Source organism: Podarcis vaucheri (genome assembly GCF_965113315.1).
Source record: "Podarcis vaucheri genome assembly, chromosome: 6".
In the NCBI taxonomy this organism is placed as follows: domain Eukaryota; kingdom Metazoa; phylum Chordata; class Lepidosauria; order Squamata; family Lacertidae; genus Podarcis; species Podarcis vaucheri.
The window spans coordinates 59,604,601-59,623,370 of record NC_138764.1 but is presented as its reverse complement, the minus strand read 5'-3'; the positions used below and the strand labels follow the sequence as shown (position 1 = coordinate 59,623,370).

General features: G+C 44.6%; 1 protein-coding gene across 5 annotated transcripts in view; it reads left to right on the top strand.

Annotated features, from left to right (window-relative positions):
* The window catches only part of TULP1 (TUB like protein 1), a 38,365-nt gene that overhangs the window by 4,232 nt on the left and 15,363 nt on the right, over positions 1–18,770 (top strand). Inside the window, exons 2-6 of one of the 5 annotated variants that reach the window (XM_082228214.1) lie at positions 2,110–2,330; positions 5,815–5,863; positions 14,248–14,380; positions 16,741–16,893; positions 17,777–17,929. In XM_082228214.1, the coding sequence (XP_082084340.1) occupies positions 2,284–2,330; positions 5,815–5,863; positions 14,248–14,380; positions 16,741–16,893; positions 17,777–17,929 (535 nt within the window). In that variant the 5' untranslated portion in view covers positions 2,110–2,283. Of the gene's footprint in view, positions 1–1,790; positions 2,331–5,814; positions 5,864–11,781; positions 14,381–16,740; positions 16,894–17,776; positions 17,930–18,770 lie in introns of those variants that run through there. The other 4 variants (XM_082228215.1, XM_082228213.1, XM_082228212.1 and 1 more) reach the window with 4 other exon arrangements.

Below are 18,770 nucleotides of genomic sequence, written 5' to 3'. Positions count from 1 at the left end.
AACACACAGCAGTATTTAGCATTTGACAGCTGACAGTTTTTTGAGATTTCATAAGAGAACCTTATGAAAATAAGGAGATGTAAAGTCCAATGCATTTGAACTATAAGGTACAAATTCCATTTGCAAAATATGAAATTGGCATTCTGTGTTTCTCATTTATAATTTGGGGGAGTATTAATACTTGTGAATGTTTTGGCTCTATCTATCATCTTCAAAACTGGGGTAAGCTTGTGGAGCAGAGAGTCTGTTTATTACCTAGCTATACTAGAGCAGCAGGTCAGGATGGAGTTAATGTGTCAGGAAGTTGCAGCACACTGTACAGCCCTTGTTGGTCAGACTGCATCTCTCCTAAGGCGATCAGGGCTGAAATCTTTCACTGGAGAGGCTGAGCGCAGCTCTGCTGAAGCTCTCAGAATAGCTCCCCTAATCTCCAGATGGAGCCACTTCAGCAGAAATGCTTCATCATATAAAGTACACTCTCACCATCACTGAAGAGTCTAAAACAGAGAGATTTGAAAAGAATGGAGGGAAAGGTTCTAGTCTTCCTTGGGAAGAGAGCCTAGCAAGCAGATTTCCTTTTCAGTTGGGAGACAGGGCTAATAAGTCTGTTTTCTGCTAGGCAAATATAAACAGAGGCTGCTTTTGCATGAGGATCTTCAGTGCTGCTTAGGAACAGCATTTCTACAACTGACTGTACATGCCATTAGAATGCAATGCATTGTATTGTATTGTATTGTATCATGTTGTATTTATTTATTGAATTTATACCCCACCTTGTTCTCCAAGGAGATCAAGGTGGTGTGCATGGTCCTCCCACTCCTCATTAAATTCCCACAACAGCCCTGTGAGGCAGCGTTTCATGGCCAAGTGGGGATTTTAACCCTGGTCTCCCAGGCCCTAGTCCAACACTCTAGCCTGGTAAATGGTGGAGACAGGGAGAAAGGTTTGGTTTCAAGACTTATTCAATCTTATATAAATAGATAAGAGGCTCTGTAGATGATTTATGAAAAGCATGGGAAACAGACTGAAGCATACAAACTGAGGAATAGTTCTAGGCAGGTATGGGGAAGCTTGCCTGGCATCTTTGCTACATATCTTGAGGTGTCAGGCAAAAACATTCCTCTTCTCCCAGGCTTTGGCTAATAAAGCAATCTTTGGCATTTCAAATTCCCATTTACATCTGTTTTGGCCAGTAATAGAGAATCTTAATCACTGTCCTATGTACTGAATTACCTGACATTTCATTTGCTTTCATTTGGACATTTCCCCTGCCCCCATTTGTTTTATTTTCATGACTTCAGATATTGTGGATCTAACTCCAGGATCAGCTCCCCCCCCCCCAACATCAGACTTTTCCTCCATTTGCATCCTGGGCTACGCATGCACTATACATTTAAAGCACATGACACCCCCCAAAGAATCCTGGGAACTGTAGTTTACCCCCTCACAGAGCTACAGTTCCCTGCACCCTTAACTATAGTTCCCAGGATTCTTTGGGGGGAAGTCATATGTCTTAAACGTATGGTGTGTATACAGTATTCCTATGGAGAGATGCAACTGCAAAGCTGTCCTAGGCTGTGAACAGGGGGCGGGGGGGGGGGGGAGAGAGAGAGACTCTGGCACACAGGCATGCAAAGTTCCATCCTGGATCTATGGTTTCACACATTTTGCACCAGTCCTTGGCAAGGCAGACACAGTGTTGCATAGTTACAATAATCTTCCCATGGCCCTGTTTAAATGAATTACAGTGACAGATGTTCCATTCTACAGATCTCCCAGGAGGCCTGGCTGGCAGTCCGTCAGCCCCTGAAATCCTATTACCTAGTTTGAAGAAATAAAAAAGTTAATCATCTCCTCTGCTTCCCAACTCCCTCTCATCACCTGCTTCACGGAGGCATCGCTAACTTCTCTCTTGGTTGCCCAAGAAGCCCATGCTGAAGTTATATGCCGCTGCACAGTGTATATAAATCAAGGATTTCATTTCAAACTGTGGGGGGAGATACTCAGAACGAAGTGCTAGAGCTGCCTTGCAAGGACAGGGCGATGGGAAAGGCAAAGGAGAACACCCACAGGCTGGCTGCATTGAAGTCTTCCATTTGATTTTCACAGCAAACAGCTTCTTGTACAGATTTCTTTGATCAAGACAGCACCGGGGACGGACAGAGGAAGGAGCCGTCTTTCCATAGGTCTGCAAGAGAAGTGGCTTTGAATCCCAGGTCTGCATTCCTGCTCTCTCCTGGACCAAGGACCTCTGAAATAAATTAGGGAGACTGGCTGCTAGCAATGCCCCTTCAGTCAGACATCCTCCGTGAGGTGTGGACATCAGATGGGTAAGTACAAGGACCCTCCACCCTTAGGTGTGGGTAGGGAAGACTCCTGGAAACCTGAGCAGGAAGTGAGAAGGGGCCCTATTTTATCAGGTCCTTCAGTGCAGGCTCCAGGGTCTTTATTTTTTGTGTGTGGGGGGAGGCTTAAGTAAGATGCTCCCACTCATCCCTGCTCTCAAGTGGGCTCACCACCTCCTCCTCCTCAGCACCGTCACTGCCATGCATTTGCTTGGCCTCTTCCATTGGGCTCCATCCACATAATTCCCCAGAGTGCAAGTGCAAGGCTTGTAGAGGATACTGCTCAGTCACTGCTTGCATGGTCAGAGGTCATGGGAGAACAGTCAAGGGCAGCAAGAAGGAGAAGGAAGAGCAGGGTTGGGAGGTTTCAGGGATCAGCCGTGAGTCCCTTCAGGGCCATGAACCTCAGCAGGCGCCCAGTGAATGTCCCACGGTCCTTCTGACCTCACCATGGTAGGCATAGTGGGGAAGCTCTTAGTGCGGGGTGATATATTCTGTTCTAGGGCAGACAAAGAAGATCATAATTTTTTTAAAAAAAAATTAATCTGCTGGAGGGGAGGAAGAACACACATATTTTCTGTATGGTGGACACCTTCACTGGGAACACAATCAGCTTTCTGGCACATTGGGACCAAGTGGGTTAGATGTCCTATGGTAGTCACATGGAAATGTTGCATCAATCTCTGGCCTGGATATAAATCTAATGAACAAAAACCGCTTTAAGCTTTTGTGTTTGAAAACATTCTTAGCTCTTAGGCTTGAATTGTAATGAGATTTTAGAAATACGATATTATTATCCTTGCCGAAGAAGAGTTAGGCAAATTAAGAAAAATGAAATGTGGATCTAATTAATTGAGTCATTTGTTTTGATCTTAGGTTATACAAAGCAATGATCTCTGTAAAGGAAAAATTTAGCATTGTACATTATAGTTTATTGAATTTTACATTAAATTATGTTGTGGAATATGTTGTACTTTAAAGAGGCGTAATCTGAATCCTGGAATACTGTTCATTAGGGGAGGGGGTTGATTTATGCTTTAATCAGTATTTCTTCCATCATACAGTTTGGTATGAAATATATATGCATCACCAAGTGTTCCCCTCCTGCAGCTTAAATTCCATTTAATTTATAGGTATTAAGGGAATATAGCAGAACCAAAACAAAAATGAAAGTTCATCCCAGTGTTCTGTTCTTTGAATTGCAAGGCCCTGCCCCTTTGGCTCTCATTGGATCCAGTTAATGTTATTATTTTATTAATTTATTAATCCCCTTTCATGTGAGTCTCATGGCAATTTATAAATGCACCATAAAAACAACCAAAATCCAACTAAAAGATAGGCTACTGCTTATAAGTTATTTGGGACAGTTGGAGATTTGTCTCTAATTTTTAGGAGTTACATGCATCTATCAAATATCAAATAACTCAAAGAGCCATTCAGAATGATATTGCATTTATTGGTACTTCCCAGCTGTCTTTGTTACATGTCCATTAAATACCAAGGCTATTGCTTGGAGAAATATCTAACCTACCTTTAAAGGTAAAGGTAAAGGTACCCCTGCCCGAACGGGCCAGTCTTGACAGACTCTGGGGTTTGTACGCCCATCTCACATCTATTGGCCGGGGGCCAGCGCTGTCCGGAGACACTTCCGGGTCACGTGGCCAGCGTGACAACGCTGCTCTGGCGAGCCAGAGCCGCACACGGAACGCCGTTTACCTTCCCGCTGGTAAGCGGTACCTATTTATCTACTTGCCCCCGGGGGTGCTTTCGAACTGCTAGGTGGGCAGGCGCTGGGACCGAGCAGCGGGAGCGCACCCCGCCACGGGGATTCGAACCGCCGACCTTTCGATCGGCAAGCCCTAGGCGCTGAGGCTTTAGCCCACAGCGCCACCTGCGTCCAACCTACCTTTAGGCCATAGCAATACTCAGAGGACATTTACTAAGCTGAGTCATGAAACAATGTAATGTAGGGTTTTGGATGGGTTTTACAGAAAAACTGCCCCCACCCCTGCACCAGAAAGTGTCGAAGTTGTGGTGTGCAATATAATGAAAACTAACCACATTCTATGCTGTCCTGACATCTTCACAAAACTCCAAGAAATTGTCTTGAAATGATTCTATATTAAATTTAATGTTGGGGTACATGACAAAATATCACTTTTTTATTGAATAGTGCAGATATGTAAATAGCTAAAAAGCTGACTGGGCAACGGTCAGCACCAAAAAATGGGTATATTGTGAAGGGGGTAACTTTTAAATACGCAGTGGTGGTAAGAGAGTGAGGAAGACCCTGGTGGGGGTCTCATCTCAACCATGAACCCATCTAGTCACTCAGGCAAGGCACAAGTTCTCAGCCTGAACCTCCCCCTGCCACCATCTGCTAATCTACGTAGAGCAAACATGGGGAACCTGTGACCCTCCAGAAGTTTAGCAGTATTTATCAGTAAATCCCACTACAACTCCCATCATCCACATGCTTGCTGGTGCAGATGGATGTTCACCAACATCCAGAGGGCCACAGGTTCCCCATCCCAGACCTACAGGGCTGATGTAAGGATTTGGACAAGTCAATGGATGTGAAGCTCTTTAGAGCGTGATATAAATGCTAAGTATTATTAGTGTGATGGGTTTCGACCCCATCCTAGAAATCTCTATTTTTACTGGCATTTGTTGTGATTCACAGGGATGCCCACCAACAAGAAGGTGTGGTGGCCCAAGCAAGGGGAGGTCAGAGGTTTATGGTTTCAAAGGCGCCAGCACCTTGGAGGGAGTCCAAGGTGTGGGTTCAGGACCATGGAGAGTACTCATGCAGCTGAAGCCAAAGATCCAAGTTGCCTTAGCAAAGTCCTGGTTTTATAATGAGGCTAGGTCATCATTAACAGGATGCCCCATCCACTGAGGGCTGCCTTCCAGCTAGTTATAGGGCAACTGCCTTCTGCTCCAGCTATTGGCTTGTTTGGGGTAATGAGGTTTCTATGGTGGGCATCTCTCTTCAGAGCTCTCTTGACATCCCAAGGAGTCAGACCACTAGCCATCATAGTTCAGTGACAGAAGTGGCTCCTCCAGGAAGCTCCACATTGGACAGCCTAGGAACTAGAACTATCTCCTATTCAGAGCTGCAATTACACTGCCTTTGAGGAATTGTGTTGGAGAGCCATCATATCAGTCATGTGGAAAATACAAAAAAACTTGTGGGCATGAGTAGCACTGATTCCACAATAAAATCCCTTCTGGAAGCACCCGTGAATTTCTGGAAGCACCCTAGATAAGCTATAATGCCACCTGCTGACATGAGAAAGGATCGCATATAGTTTCTGGGCACCATGGCTGTGCTCAGGCTCATTTAATTATTGGAGGATATCATGACATGGCTAGGAATTCCTCCATAAATATGTTCAGGTAATAACCTAAAGTAAGTCTGCCTAATGCCTTCATTGCTTTCCCTGTCTTCCTCTCCATCTTCCCTCAGTGCAAGTGAGGAACCTGGGAGCCCTCAGCAGCAGAGACTTAATAAGCAGGTAGGAAAATTTGTCCCAACCACCTTTATTACCTGGTTTCTTTTCTAGGCTGCAATGTGTCTGTCTAAGCTCTGGCTTCTCTTTGGGGCTCCTATTACAGCAGAGGCTAATGTTAGTTGTTTGAGCCGGTGTGCGAGATCCTGTCCATGTCTAGCAATGAACTGAAGTGATGCTTCATTTCTTCTGAGCAACTGATGATTTAGAAAAATAATAATTGAGAAAGGTGGTTGCTACATAATATACCCTTGTGCAAATAAATTGAAACAAACAATGAATTTAGTATTTTATTGTACAAAACTCACATATTTGTACATTAGTAATGGATATGACCTCTGATATTTTTAAGCGGTATTTGAACATGGTTTGGTATGGAGTCTGCTAGTTTCGAAGAGTCACTGTTGATTTTCGGATCATTGTACCACACTTGAATCAGCGCCTGAATGAGCTTCTCCATAGTCGTACAGTCTACAGCAAGGAGGTGACTTTTGCATATAGTCCATAAATTCTCAATGGAATTTATATCCGGGGAATTCCCTGGCCAATCAAGTACCTGTATTTGCTGCTCTGTCATGAATTTCTTCACCACTTTTGATGTGTGACAGGGGGCTAGGTCCTGCTGCAATATCCCAGTATCGTCAGGGATATCTTTTCCAGCTCTGGAATACAGTGGTACCCCGCAAGACGAACGCCTCGCGAGACGAAAAACTCGCAAAACGAAAGGTTTTTTCGTTTTCGAGTTGCCTCGCAAGACAAATTTCCCTATGGGCTTGCTTCGCAAAACGAAGCTTGCCCCGGGGACAGCGGGTCTTCTCTTTTGAAGCAAGGGGCGGCGGGGAGAAGCGATCTTCTCCCCGCAGCCCCAGGTCCGGGGACAGCGGGAAGCGCTTCCCGCTGCCCCCGGACCTCTTTTGAAGCAAGGGGCTGCGGGGAGATCGCTTCTCCCGGTGCTCCGAAGCGGGGCGGGGGGCGGGAACACCTGCCCCAGCTGCCGGGCTCCGGAGCGCTGCTGCGAAGCCGGGCGGGGGGGGGCGGGAACACCTTCTGAAGGTGGCCGGGGGGTGAAAGTCTTTGTCCCCCCTGCCTGCCTTCCCAGGGGCTTTTAAATCGCCCCGGACAGCGGAGAAGTCCTCCGCTGTCCCGGGGCGATTTTAAAATGCCGCCCGCCAGCATTTTAAGATCGCCCGGACAGCGGAGAAGTCCTCCGCTATCCCGGGGTTTTTTAAAATGCTGGGGGTGGGAAGAAAAGCCCTTGTCCCCCCCCCCAGCCTTCAGAAGAGGTCCGGGGACGGACTGTCCCCGGACCTGGTCTGAAGGCGGTTTCCCTAGGAATGCATTAATTGATTTTCAATGCATTCCTATGGGAAACCGTGCATCGCAAGATGAAAAACTCGCAAGACGAAGAGACTTGCGGAACGAATTAATTTCGTCTTGCGAGGCACCACTGTAACTCTCTTTAGTAGAACCTCAATATATTGTGGCGAGTGCATCATTCCTTCTATTGGCTGCAGGCTTCTAACACCATAATGATCAACTGACTTTTCGTGTTCATTTTGAGTGCAGGATTACGAGTAAGATAGAAAATATGCTTTGTTTCAATTAATTTGCACAAGGGTGTAGCAAAGGTGAGGTCCCTGGACCTAATTATTACCATGAAGCTGGACAAAGGTGCAGGAAATTTCTGCAGCTCATGCTTCAAGAGGGTGCAAGAAATGCCTCAAAGCATATCTCAGTGAAGACTAGTTTATCTCAAAAAACATCATTTTGAATGTGCTTGAAGAATGTGGGTCCAGTGGGGTCACAGTAACCAAGCCCAAACCTTTGTTTCTTACGTTTGTACTGCACACTTCCTCCAAAAGAGCTTGGGGCAACAGATACACAGGAGATTGTCCTATTTTATCTTTACAACAGCCCTGTGAGCCTTATGCTGAGGGATAGTGACTAGCTCAAGGACATTCGGTAATCTTCATGGCTAAAGTGGACATTTGAATCCACATCTCTCTAGTACAGATCTCTATTCATTACCCCACTGTAGAAATATCTAGTCCAGGTCAGATCTTGGACCATGTCCTGTTTCCTCCTTGCTTAGGCATAGGGTTGGATGAGCCAGTCTGAGCCAATGAAATAATTTGTTTACCAATAGTGTGGCACAAGAAGACCATAGGTGTCTCCAAGCGCTAGGTTGCAGTTTTGCATTAGCACCTTTCTTGCGCAAGATACATGACTTCCCGTTTGATCAATCATATATATAGCCCTCGATAAATGGGATTAGATGCAGGGCACCTAATCTGATCCATCTGCTTCTTCCTCTGCACCGTAGCTCCAAGTGACCTCAATCTCAGAAGAACAGAGTTGTTGTTACAGGCTATTTATGAGCACCTTTTGGCTCGCGATACTCGTTCTATACTGCCAGTGTTTCATAGGTAAACACAGCCATATTTGTCATGGTCTTCTTACTCTCTGTGTGAGACGGTATACTGGTGAGCTGTCCACTGATGCCTCAAATGCAATATATTGTTCAGGACACCCACATTTAGGCACATGCATGTATATGCATCTGACTGTGCAGATTAGTTGAGGTCTAGTGTCGTTTTAATCCTTCCCCCTAATTCTGATGTGCGGGCAGTGAGTGCCATTGTTTATGTAGCTAGAATGTAACTAAAAAAGGAAGATATCAACAGGCTTGGAAGTGGGGGAATCAAGGTTTGCAGAATGACTGGTTTTTTTATATATAAAAAATATATCCAGTGGGGGGAGTGATACACATAACAACCCAATGAGGACTGAGCATGCTCAGTGGCCATGGAATACTGACTGAGTCCTGGATCAGGAAGCAGAAATACTGAGTGGGAAAGGAACATTCTCAACAAAAGCACTCCACATATTGTGTGTCTGCAGCTTATGCCCTTTCTGGAAGCCAATATGAAAATTTAAAGCTGCTGAGGCTCTAAGATGATTGTTTTAAATAAGAGGCAGCTGAAAATACTGAGACACACAAGGCTTTAGTTGACATAAGGAAAGAAGGTGGCACATATCACTCTCCACTCGTGTCCAACCTGTGCCCTCCTTTTATTACACAACAAGCGGGAGCTGCAACAAAATGTTGCAACGTGGAGTCAAGGACATTACACACACGCACACACACACACACAGAGAGAGAGAGAGAGAGAGAGAGAGAGAGAGAGAGGTGTCCATTCCTTACAAAAGGTCTTCTAGTATCAGTCTTTGTCTCTTTGTCTAATGGTCAGTGTTCTGTACAATGCAAATCCCTATAGGGCTTTAGTTACCTAAGCACTTCCATAAGCAGATGAGGTGGCCAGTTCAGGCAGAGTTAAACATCTTCCAGCATTTAAAGGAAATGTGAAAATGCTCCCAAGGTAGACTGAAGGAATGGATCACTATACACAAGCTCTCATTAAGCCCCTTAGAAAGAAAATAATGCACAATGCAATCCCTCCCTTGTGGGTTTAAAACATTTATTTTCTTTGAACTTACATATACTAGCTATTTCCAGCTACAGTCCAATTTTTAAAAATTAATGAATAAAATAAAAATGAGTAAATATGCTTCCCCTCAGCCTGCTGGGACAGGATTGATCCTAGAATATTGCATTTGGAAGGAAGTCACTCTCCCCGTTAATGCAACACAGAGAGGGAAATTATGACCCTTCAGATGTTGAGTAAGAAGCTCATATTGTAACAATGCTGAGATAAATTATATCTACCTATTCCAAGATTTCTCCATATTGGAGTGCAATATTTTCTCAGTACGTAGCAGTATTCCGTTTTTAACCTGACCAAGTTAATAAACATCTTCTTGTTTGTTTCCCTCTTTGCCATCAATTGGGGACCTGGTTGGTAAGTTGTGTTATTCTTGTTATTATTACTGTTGTTATTTTTATTGGGGTGCTTTGAATATAACCTTCTATCGTATGTCAGTCTTCTGCTGTATATTTTGTTTGCTCTGCATTTGGGCACCTCTTAAGATAACTCAACAAAATTTGGCATCATGGTACCTGAGAGCACATTTTTATCTACGTTTGGATATAATTAGATTCCATTTTGAATCAAGATGGTGAGCTAAATCTTTCAAAACTGCACTCTTTTTTTAAAAAAAAAAATTATTAGGATTCCCAAGCAGTGCCGGGTACAAGGCTGTAGTACTTAATAAACTGTTTTTTAAAAAACACACATAAATAACCCTTATAATGAGATTAGTGTTGTATGAACTCTGCTTGTCAAGTTTAAGAAGGCATATTTTATTGCAGTTTAAGCTTTTCTCTGCACAAGAAGAAGGTCAAGGTTTTATCCACCACCACTGCAAAATAGAAGTCTTCAGTAGATTATTTTTGTGTAGGTGAGGAGATACTACAGATGTTACCTCTGTGGGGAACATTCCGGCATAGCTTCTGCCTTAAATTAGTAACATGGTTCTGCTCTTGCTATGTTGTTTATATGTGAGAAGCTGAGGTAAATGTTCTCATGTTTTCTCTCTCCCTTCAACTTCAAATTCTGTCAACTGGAAGTACTGTTACCGAAAACTGGATGTCAAAAGTTAACCATGAATCTTAGCTATTGAATATTCAGTGGATATTTTACTTCAGAAGTCACAGTAGAGTATTTAGGCGGCAATCCTATGCTCACTTCCTTTGGGAGCAAGCCCTGTTGGATTCAATAACTTCTAAGTAAACAAGTATAGTAATGTGATGTTAGTGAAGTAACTTCTCTCAAAACTCTAATAACCATTACCTCAGAGAGGTGATATGTTGGTTTATTATTGTTTCTGAAGTGGTGAGGTCCATGTAAAAACCCTTGACACAGAAGGACTGGGCATTAGCACAGCAAGGTGTCTAAGAATGCAGCCACACCAGTTGCTAATGGTGGTATTAAAAAAAAATCCTTCATGAAGATTAGCCACCATATCTTTTTGAGTTAAATAGTTCTTCAGCATTTCCACAGTGAACCATTCCTACTTTTCTGCACCACTCATAAATCAGTACCTTACTCCCTTCTACAAAAACATTGTCGTGGTGCTGCCCTTTAAGAATTTCAGGAAACTAGTAGCTAGTTCATATGGTTCTTTGTGTCTCTTCAACTGACAATAATATGTCATGGTGTGACTAGGTTCAGAGGTCTCCTCATACTGCATTCAGACACACTGGCGCAACAACTGCACTCCTCCCAGCTGTCTGGATATCATGACTTAAGTACACATCAGTGGGTTGCTGTTTTTAGTTGCAATTTTGTTAAAACTCCCAATAACCATTACCTCAGAGAGGTGTTGTATGTACTGGCAGCTGGATAGAGGACACCACACCAACAACTGGTGCATATGGCAATATTGACTTTAACCTAGCAATTTTCTGGGAAATCCCCTCACACTATTTCAGCATACGCATTTGCATTTTCTGCAACATATTTAGAGAGCAATACACATTCATCACCCTATGGCAAAAATTCCAGATGACTCAACAGAGCTGAGTAGCACCTTTCCTTATTCTCTTTTTTACCACTACATAAACCAGACGGTTTAGTTTCTCCATAGGTATCAGTGAGCCACCTAGTGGTGCTAATTGTGATGCAGCCTAAAATAAATGAGATGGGTGTATTTGACTCTGCCCTATTCATCATTGTTCAGTTGCTGTGTAGTTTCGTCACATTTTCGTTGGTTGCTTGGTTGTGAAATTTAAAACGTGCCCAGAATTATTGGGGTGACAGGAGCAAATTTCTTAACTACAATTATTTAAAAAAATTATTGACTTGAGATAAATGCAAAACAAAGTATTGTTTTCTTTTTTAAAGTCCCCCCCTTTTCTCTTCAGTTTAAATCATTATTATTATTTATTGAATTTATATACCGGGTCTCAGGGCAGTTCACAGAATAAAATAAAGATATAAAACCACAAAATACCTAATAAAAATAAAAACAGCAACCCAATACACCCCCCCAAAAAAAAAAACATTTTAAAGGGCATAGGATGTAAATCGGATCAACCAAAGGCCTGGTTAAAAAGAGCGTTTTTGCCTGGCGCCTAAAGGTGTATAATGAAGGCGCCAGGCAAACTTCCCTGGGGAGAGCATTCCACAGATGGGGAGCCACTTCTAGCCTTGATGGTTATAAGACACCTCACCATGATAATGTGCTTATGGTTTATTCCCTATTTAAAACAAACAAAAAACACCCAGAAGCCACATAAAAAAGACCCTAAATCTCTTTTCGTTTTTACCAACCTTATCATTCTAAAGGCATGATTCATGAGTTTTAAGCATGTGGGATTGGCAGGAGCGGACTGGTTTTGCATATTGGCTGCATGGGGCTTGTCTGTTTATTCTGACACACACCCAGTTACTATCCTGGTGCCTACAAGGCCCTCCTCAACTAAAGGCTGTGTGTCTCATCTACTCCTCCCTGCATTGTTCAGTTCTGAGTGGGCCTGAGTTACTACATCTTTTCGCGCTTTGCAAATATGAGAGTGCTTTGTTTACTTCACGGTTTTGATTCAGGGCCAACTCAACTCACTTGCTTTTGTAAGCATGTTGCATATGCACACATATTGTGTGGTTGGTTCATGTTCTCACCAGCAGATGCCAAGCTGGAGAAGGGGAAAAAATCCGCACCCAATATAAATTAACCAGCTTAACCATTTTGCTTATTTTCCCTTTCCATTAGCATTTTCACCTTGGGATTATTTTAGTAGCAAAGACTCAAAATGTAAATTGAGTGGCAAGAAAGACATTAAGTTCAGGAATATGTTATGGTAGTCACTTATTGCTGAATGGGGGGGGGGAGAGGAACAAGATTTGCATTAAAATGGCACGTGCTGATTCGTATATACAGATTCAATTTTAGAAATAATTACCGTAACTTAACTAGAAATGCAGTACATCTCACTACAGTGGGGAAAGACCTGGCGATCTGTGCCCTTTGTTGACCTACTCTATTGATGGACAACTTCAAAGCCCCTGCTCTCTCTTATTGTGGGCCTTTAATTTTTTTTAAAAAATGTTGGACTTGGCCCAGATAGCTCATCAAATGAAAAAGGTGGACAGTCCCTTAGGAAGGATACTTACTTACGAAGGTGAAGGAATAATAGTCCTGGAGATGTGCATGACCACAGGGAGTCATGCTCAGCCTTCTTTTGGTTTATAAATCAGTGCTGCTCATTTGAATCACCTGAATGTGAGATTGTTTCCAACAGTGCCCCATCCCCACACTTTGTCATCAGTTTACTTTGCTGCACAATTTTCTTTCCATTGTAGCCTAATATCAGGGCAGAGAAGAGCGGTGGGAATAGTAATGCTCCCGGTCCCTCTCCGCTCGCAACATACACAGCCCTCATCCTTTTTATTGGACCGTGGTGGTCGGTACTGGTGGAGCAGAAGGCAGAGAGGTGTAGCCAGAGTCCATGACAGGCAGCCCTGTCCCCTGAATGGTTGTATAATAAGGAAGCAGGCTGAGGTTGGTGGGACAGAGTCCCAATCACCGCTATAGACCAGGCTCCACTGCTACTAGATTTTATTAGAAAGTTCATCTGTTATCCACAGTTCTCCTAAGAAATTGCCTTATACCAGGTCAGACTATTTGGCCATCCTAATGCAGTACTGGTTCTCTGGGGTCCCCGGCAGAGACCTTTCCCTCACCTGGTACCTTTTAATTATAAGATGCCAGGATTGAACCTTCCACGTTCAATGCTTCTGCTCTGCTACAGAGGTCTCTCCACATTCTGGTTACATAGGAGAAGTCCCCTTCCATTTGAGCATGTTTTGGATCAGTGGTTCAATCAGGGCAGGACTTTGAGGCTGATGTCCAGGGTCCCCAAACGCAGCAGGGCTAGCTTTCCACATTTCGTAGGAAGGGCACGCTACTGTCATCTAAAGATGGAGTCTCCACATAAGTCTAAAATTACTGAACTATGCCACTCTCTCCTGAGTTTACAGGACCTTGGAATTCTTCTCTGTTGCAAAGCTTAGGGCAACAAGATGGTAAAGATTTCAACACACCTGTCAGGTGAACATAAGAACATGAGCAGAGCCAATTGGATGAGGCCAATGGCCCATCTAGTCCAACACCTTGTTCTCATGGTAACCATCAGGGCTTGCTTCCTTCTCTCAAAACTGGGGCCCCTTCCTAACAAGAATGGGGCACAAGTTTATCAAAACAAGATACAGGGCACTGTTTATGGGCTACACTTGCTGTGTAGGCTTTGGACTACCATTTCCCCAAAAGCCCAAAGCCATTTCCCCAAAGCCTCCCAACCTACTATCAGAGAACAAGGCAGCACGTCACCAGGCTACTCTCAGCAGTTGTCTGGAAGAGGCTCATTTAGGGGGGTCATTTCAGGAGAGAGATGTTGCATTGGTTTTCACAACCCATGTCCCCTCATGCAGCTTCACCTGCTGGAGCAGAAGCCAAAGAAGAAACGGCAGGAGGCTACTTCACTGGAGGCCAAGCCAAGAAAGACCAGAGTGAAAAAGCAGGAGGAATCAAGCCCTGCGGAAGAGCCAAGTGCCCCCCGACCAGGTAAGGGACACAACCAATGTTCCAGGAATTGTGGTATATTAGCACAGGAAGCTGCCATATGGTGATCCAGACCACTTGTCCCCGTATCTGGCAGTGACTCTCCAAAGCCTTCCCCAAGAGTCTTTCCCAACCATGCTACCAGTTATGAAACCCTATGCATGCAAAGCCTGTGATCTAATACTGAGCAATGAGCTCTCCCCTTTTCAGGTACCTCCCCACAGGATATCCTACACCCCACAGCCAAACCAGAAGTATGGCAGTGTCATCTCAAGCACTGGTCCACAAACAAGTTTCATGCCGGCCCTACTGCTGTCTCCATCAGCCAGCAACCACACAGGGGCTGGCTCAGGTGACAGCAGTTTGTATGGCTGGGTTGCAAAAGGTGATTTAGGCTGCAACCCTAATGCTAGCTACTGCTCAGAGGGGTTTATGATGGTGCCACATCTACAACCCTGCCATGCATAGTGGCTGGGGCAGAAGCTAATGCTTTTTCCTGCATGTGTTTGTTTTTTCACTATTTGATGCTGGTGAGATGCTGATGCCAGAAGTAAACCCCACTGGGAAACAAAGGAGTTGGGGAGAAGTGCTTTTCAGGAAGGAAAGACTGGAATGGGATGAGCTCAGTTTCCTCCTCCCACTCGCTCCTAAAGGTAAAGGTAAAGGTACCCCTGCCCGAACGGGCCAGTCTTGACAGACTCTGGGGTTTGTGCGCCCATCTCACATCTATAGGCCGGGGGCCAGCGCTGTCCGGAGACACTTCCGGGTCACGTGGCCAGCGTGACAAAGCTGCATCTGGCGAGCCAGCGCAGCACACGGAACGCCGTTTACCTTCCCGCTGGTAAGCGGTACCTATTTATCTACTTGCACCCGGAGGTGCTTTCGAACTGCTAGGTTGGCAGGCGCTGGGACCGCACAACGGGAGCGCACCCCGCCGCGGGGATTCGAACCGCCGACCTTTCGATCGGCAAGCCCTAGGTGCTGAGGCTTTTACCCACAGCGCCACCTGCGTCCCCTCCACTCGCTCCTACAGTACTTTAAATACCCATTTTGCAGGAATTTGGCATGAGCCCACTTATGCCATGCTCCTGGAGCACCTTTCCTCCTTACTTTCTAGGCATGGTCCACATTTTAAAACTCCATGTACAAACACCACTTTTTTCTGCTCTGGAGCTTTCCCTACGAAAACCCACTCTTTAAAACTGAATCGGAGCAAAATCTGTGGAAAGCCCGAATAGCCGTTGGCTCTGGTTCAGCCAGTTTTCGCAGAGAAAGCTCCAGAGGAAAAGATAGGGTGCTCGGACACAGAGCTTTAAAATGCAAACCTGTGCCTGGAAAGAGCAGGGATAACCCCTCAGTTTGGCCCTTACCCTGATGTTGCAGCCATAGTGCGGTCGCAGTGTCCTAATCTGCTTCATCCAGGAGAGGGCAGAAACACAACAGGCAGGCAGCTCAGCCAGAAGGACATTGCACACAGCCCCTCACACCACTGGCTCCTGTGAAATCATCCTTTTACCACATGTAGCCAAAGCTTCCTGGTATTCCTTCTCCTCAAATGAGAGCACTGGGCAAACTCTTTCTGTTCTCAAACAGGTAAGGTGTTTGCCACTCTCCCAATGGCCCAGCTGTGAGAGTGCTTGTTCCCAAAACAGCAGTTCTGTGAGTTACTTGGGGCTTCTCCAGATGACCTGTTTATTGCATCAATCATCCTGATTTGCTTGCACAAAGCTTACATGGAGGTTCGATTACAACTGCTCTTTAATGAGCGTTGATTGGCATTCATCCTGATTTGCTTGCAGCATGTTTTTCTGTCTTCTTTGATAGTTGTTCATTCATTCTGTCACTTTCCAAACTACAACGGGTCTGATGCTGTTTAAAAGTGGGTTTGTTGTGCTAGGGAGACAGGGCACTTTAAATCCAGTTCCCCAGTATGTGTGTGAATCCCTCCTGCAGAATACTGACAGTCTTGGAGGCACCCTTGCACTTTATAAAATGTGCAGCCTCACAAATCCTAAGACTGGCTCCCAGACAGGCCATTTGCACATCACTACACCCCTCCCCCTCATAGAAACACAGGAAACTACCTTGTACCGAACCAGACCCTTGGTCCATACAGCTCAATATTGTCTACACGGATAGGCAGATGTTCTCTGGGATTTCAGTCAGGGAATCTTTCCTGCAGATGCTGGAAATGAAATCTAGATCCTTCTGAATGTAAAACTGATGCTCTACCACTGAGCTACAGACTCCCTCCCTCCTGTTGTCTGCCATTGTATGCGCACCTCTAGTGCTCTTTTCTCATCCATCCTGACTCCGGTGCCTTTTGTCAGAAGACATCTGACTCTGGTGTCTTCTGTCATAAGCTGCTGTCAAAAAAGTGAGAAAGAAGAAGGAAGAGAAGCCAGAAGAAGAAGGTGAGAAGGACCCACCTGCCAAAAGCACCAAAGAGCCCAGGAAGAAGAAGGAAGCTGCCTCTTCTCATCTCGTTGTGACCAAGGCATCAAAAAAGAAACAAGGTAAGGTGCTCCCCATTCTGGGCTCCAGCCAGTGTTTTGAGCAGCAGCAGCAGAAGATGCTCCATTTCCCTGCCTCTGATTTCCAGCTCTTGAATGTTTTTCTTCAAAAGATTTGAGGGGTGAGTGTATAGAGGGCAGAGGCTGTTATGCTAAAAGTCTCCCAGAGCAGAAATGCACATGTCAAAGTTTCAGTTTTTCAGTGTGGCTGCCCATTTGTCATTAAAAGTGTGCACTTCATTTGTTCATCCATTGTTATGGTAAAAAAAAATAATGAATGGGAATTTGTGTGAATGGAAATGAAATGAGCATTCATTCATTCATTCATTCATGGGAGCCCTTTTTCTTAAATTGTTCTGCATCAAAGAAATAGGCTAGGACACTATGTACAGTTCACAGAAAGGTCACAGAGACATCTGTTCTGAAGCAGAAGAGGCAGAGGTGCACTTATTGATAAAATGAATAGTTAATGAAACATAATTAGTATTAATCCATAAGCAACTTGCCAGTCCTCTTTCCACCACCACCACCTTCCTCCTTGAAACATCTTGGAATCTCCACCTCCTCCTTTAGGTTACTATTACAGGGAGGTAGGTAATAATAATAATAATAATAATAATAATAATAATAATAATAATAATAAAATAAATAAATAAATAAATAATTTTATTTATATCCTGCCCTCCCCAGCCGAAGCCGGGGCTCAGGGCGGCTAACAACAATAACAACAATGATTGTTTATGCAGTGTCAAAGTCCTCAGCTCCAAAACTAAAGGATACATCAAGGTGCAATGCGACTGGGTTCTGTTCATAATATCAATTGATGTGGTTGTTTCCTCTCACTTCCCTTCCTTAACGGCTATTTGTCCAAATTTCAAACTTCTAGAGGACTCTGATGAAGAAGATTATGATGATGATGAGGAGGAGGAGGAGGAAGATGATGATGTAGAAAGCGAAGATCCTCCAAAAAAACCCAAAAGGAAGATCCACAAAGATGTTCCATCTGCTGGGATTAAGGAAAGGAAGCTCAAAAGTAAAGGTCAGTGGCTTTCAGTGGCCATCTTTAAGCCACAGATACTGGTTGAAGAGTCACTTCCTATTCCTTAGGAGCCCCTGGGAACCGTAATTCTATGAGGAAGACCAGGAATCTGTCTCACAGTAGACATCCAGATGCCTGTGGGAAACCCACAAACAGGATTCGAACACAAGAGCGCTCTCTCCTCCTTTGGTTTCTAGCAACTGGTATTCAGAAGCATCACTGCCTCCAACTGTGCAGGCAGAGCATAGCCATCATGGCTAGTAGCCATCAATAGCCCTCTCCTCCATGAATGTGTCTACTTCTCTTTTAAAGCCATCAAGCTTGGTGACCATCATTGCCTCCCATGGGAGAGAGTTATACCAGTGGCGTAGCGTGGGTTGTCAGCACCCGGGGCAAGGCAAGTAATTCGCGCCCCCTAACCTGTGGATTTGCGTCCCCTAACCCTAACCCCCAGATGTTGCGCCTGGTGCGGCCGGGCCCCCCCTGCACCCCCCACGCTACGCCACTGAGTTATACACACACACACAGCCGCACATGACTTTTATGTCTTGCAGGAAATATTGTTAAGGAAAGGCATTTGAGGCTCAGCTACAATGGAGACTCATATGTTTTGCAATCACCTCCCCTTTCTCGTCCTATAGCCATCCTTTTCCCCCTTCCCTTGCTTTCTGCTCATCACCCATATGTTTAGATTGAAGCCAGGCTCCATCAACCCCCTCCTACTGCCCCTGAACTATTTCCATTCCAGCTGGTCATTGCAAGAAATACTATTTATCTTAAAATAATTTGTGCCCAAGTTTGCTTTTTTCTTCTTCCCTCCTTGTGCCTTTCTCATTTTGTC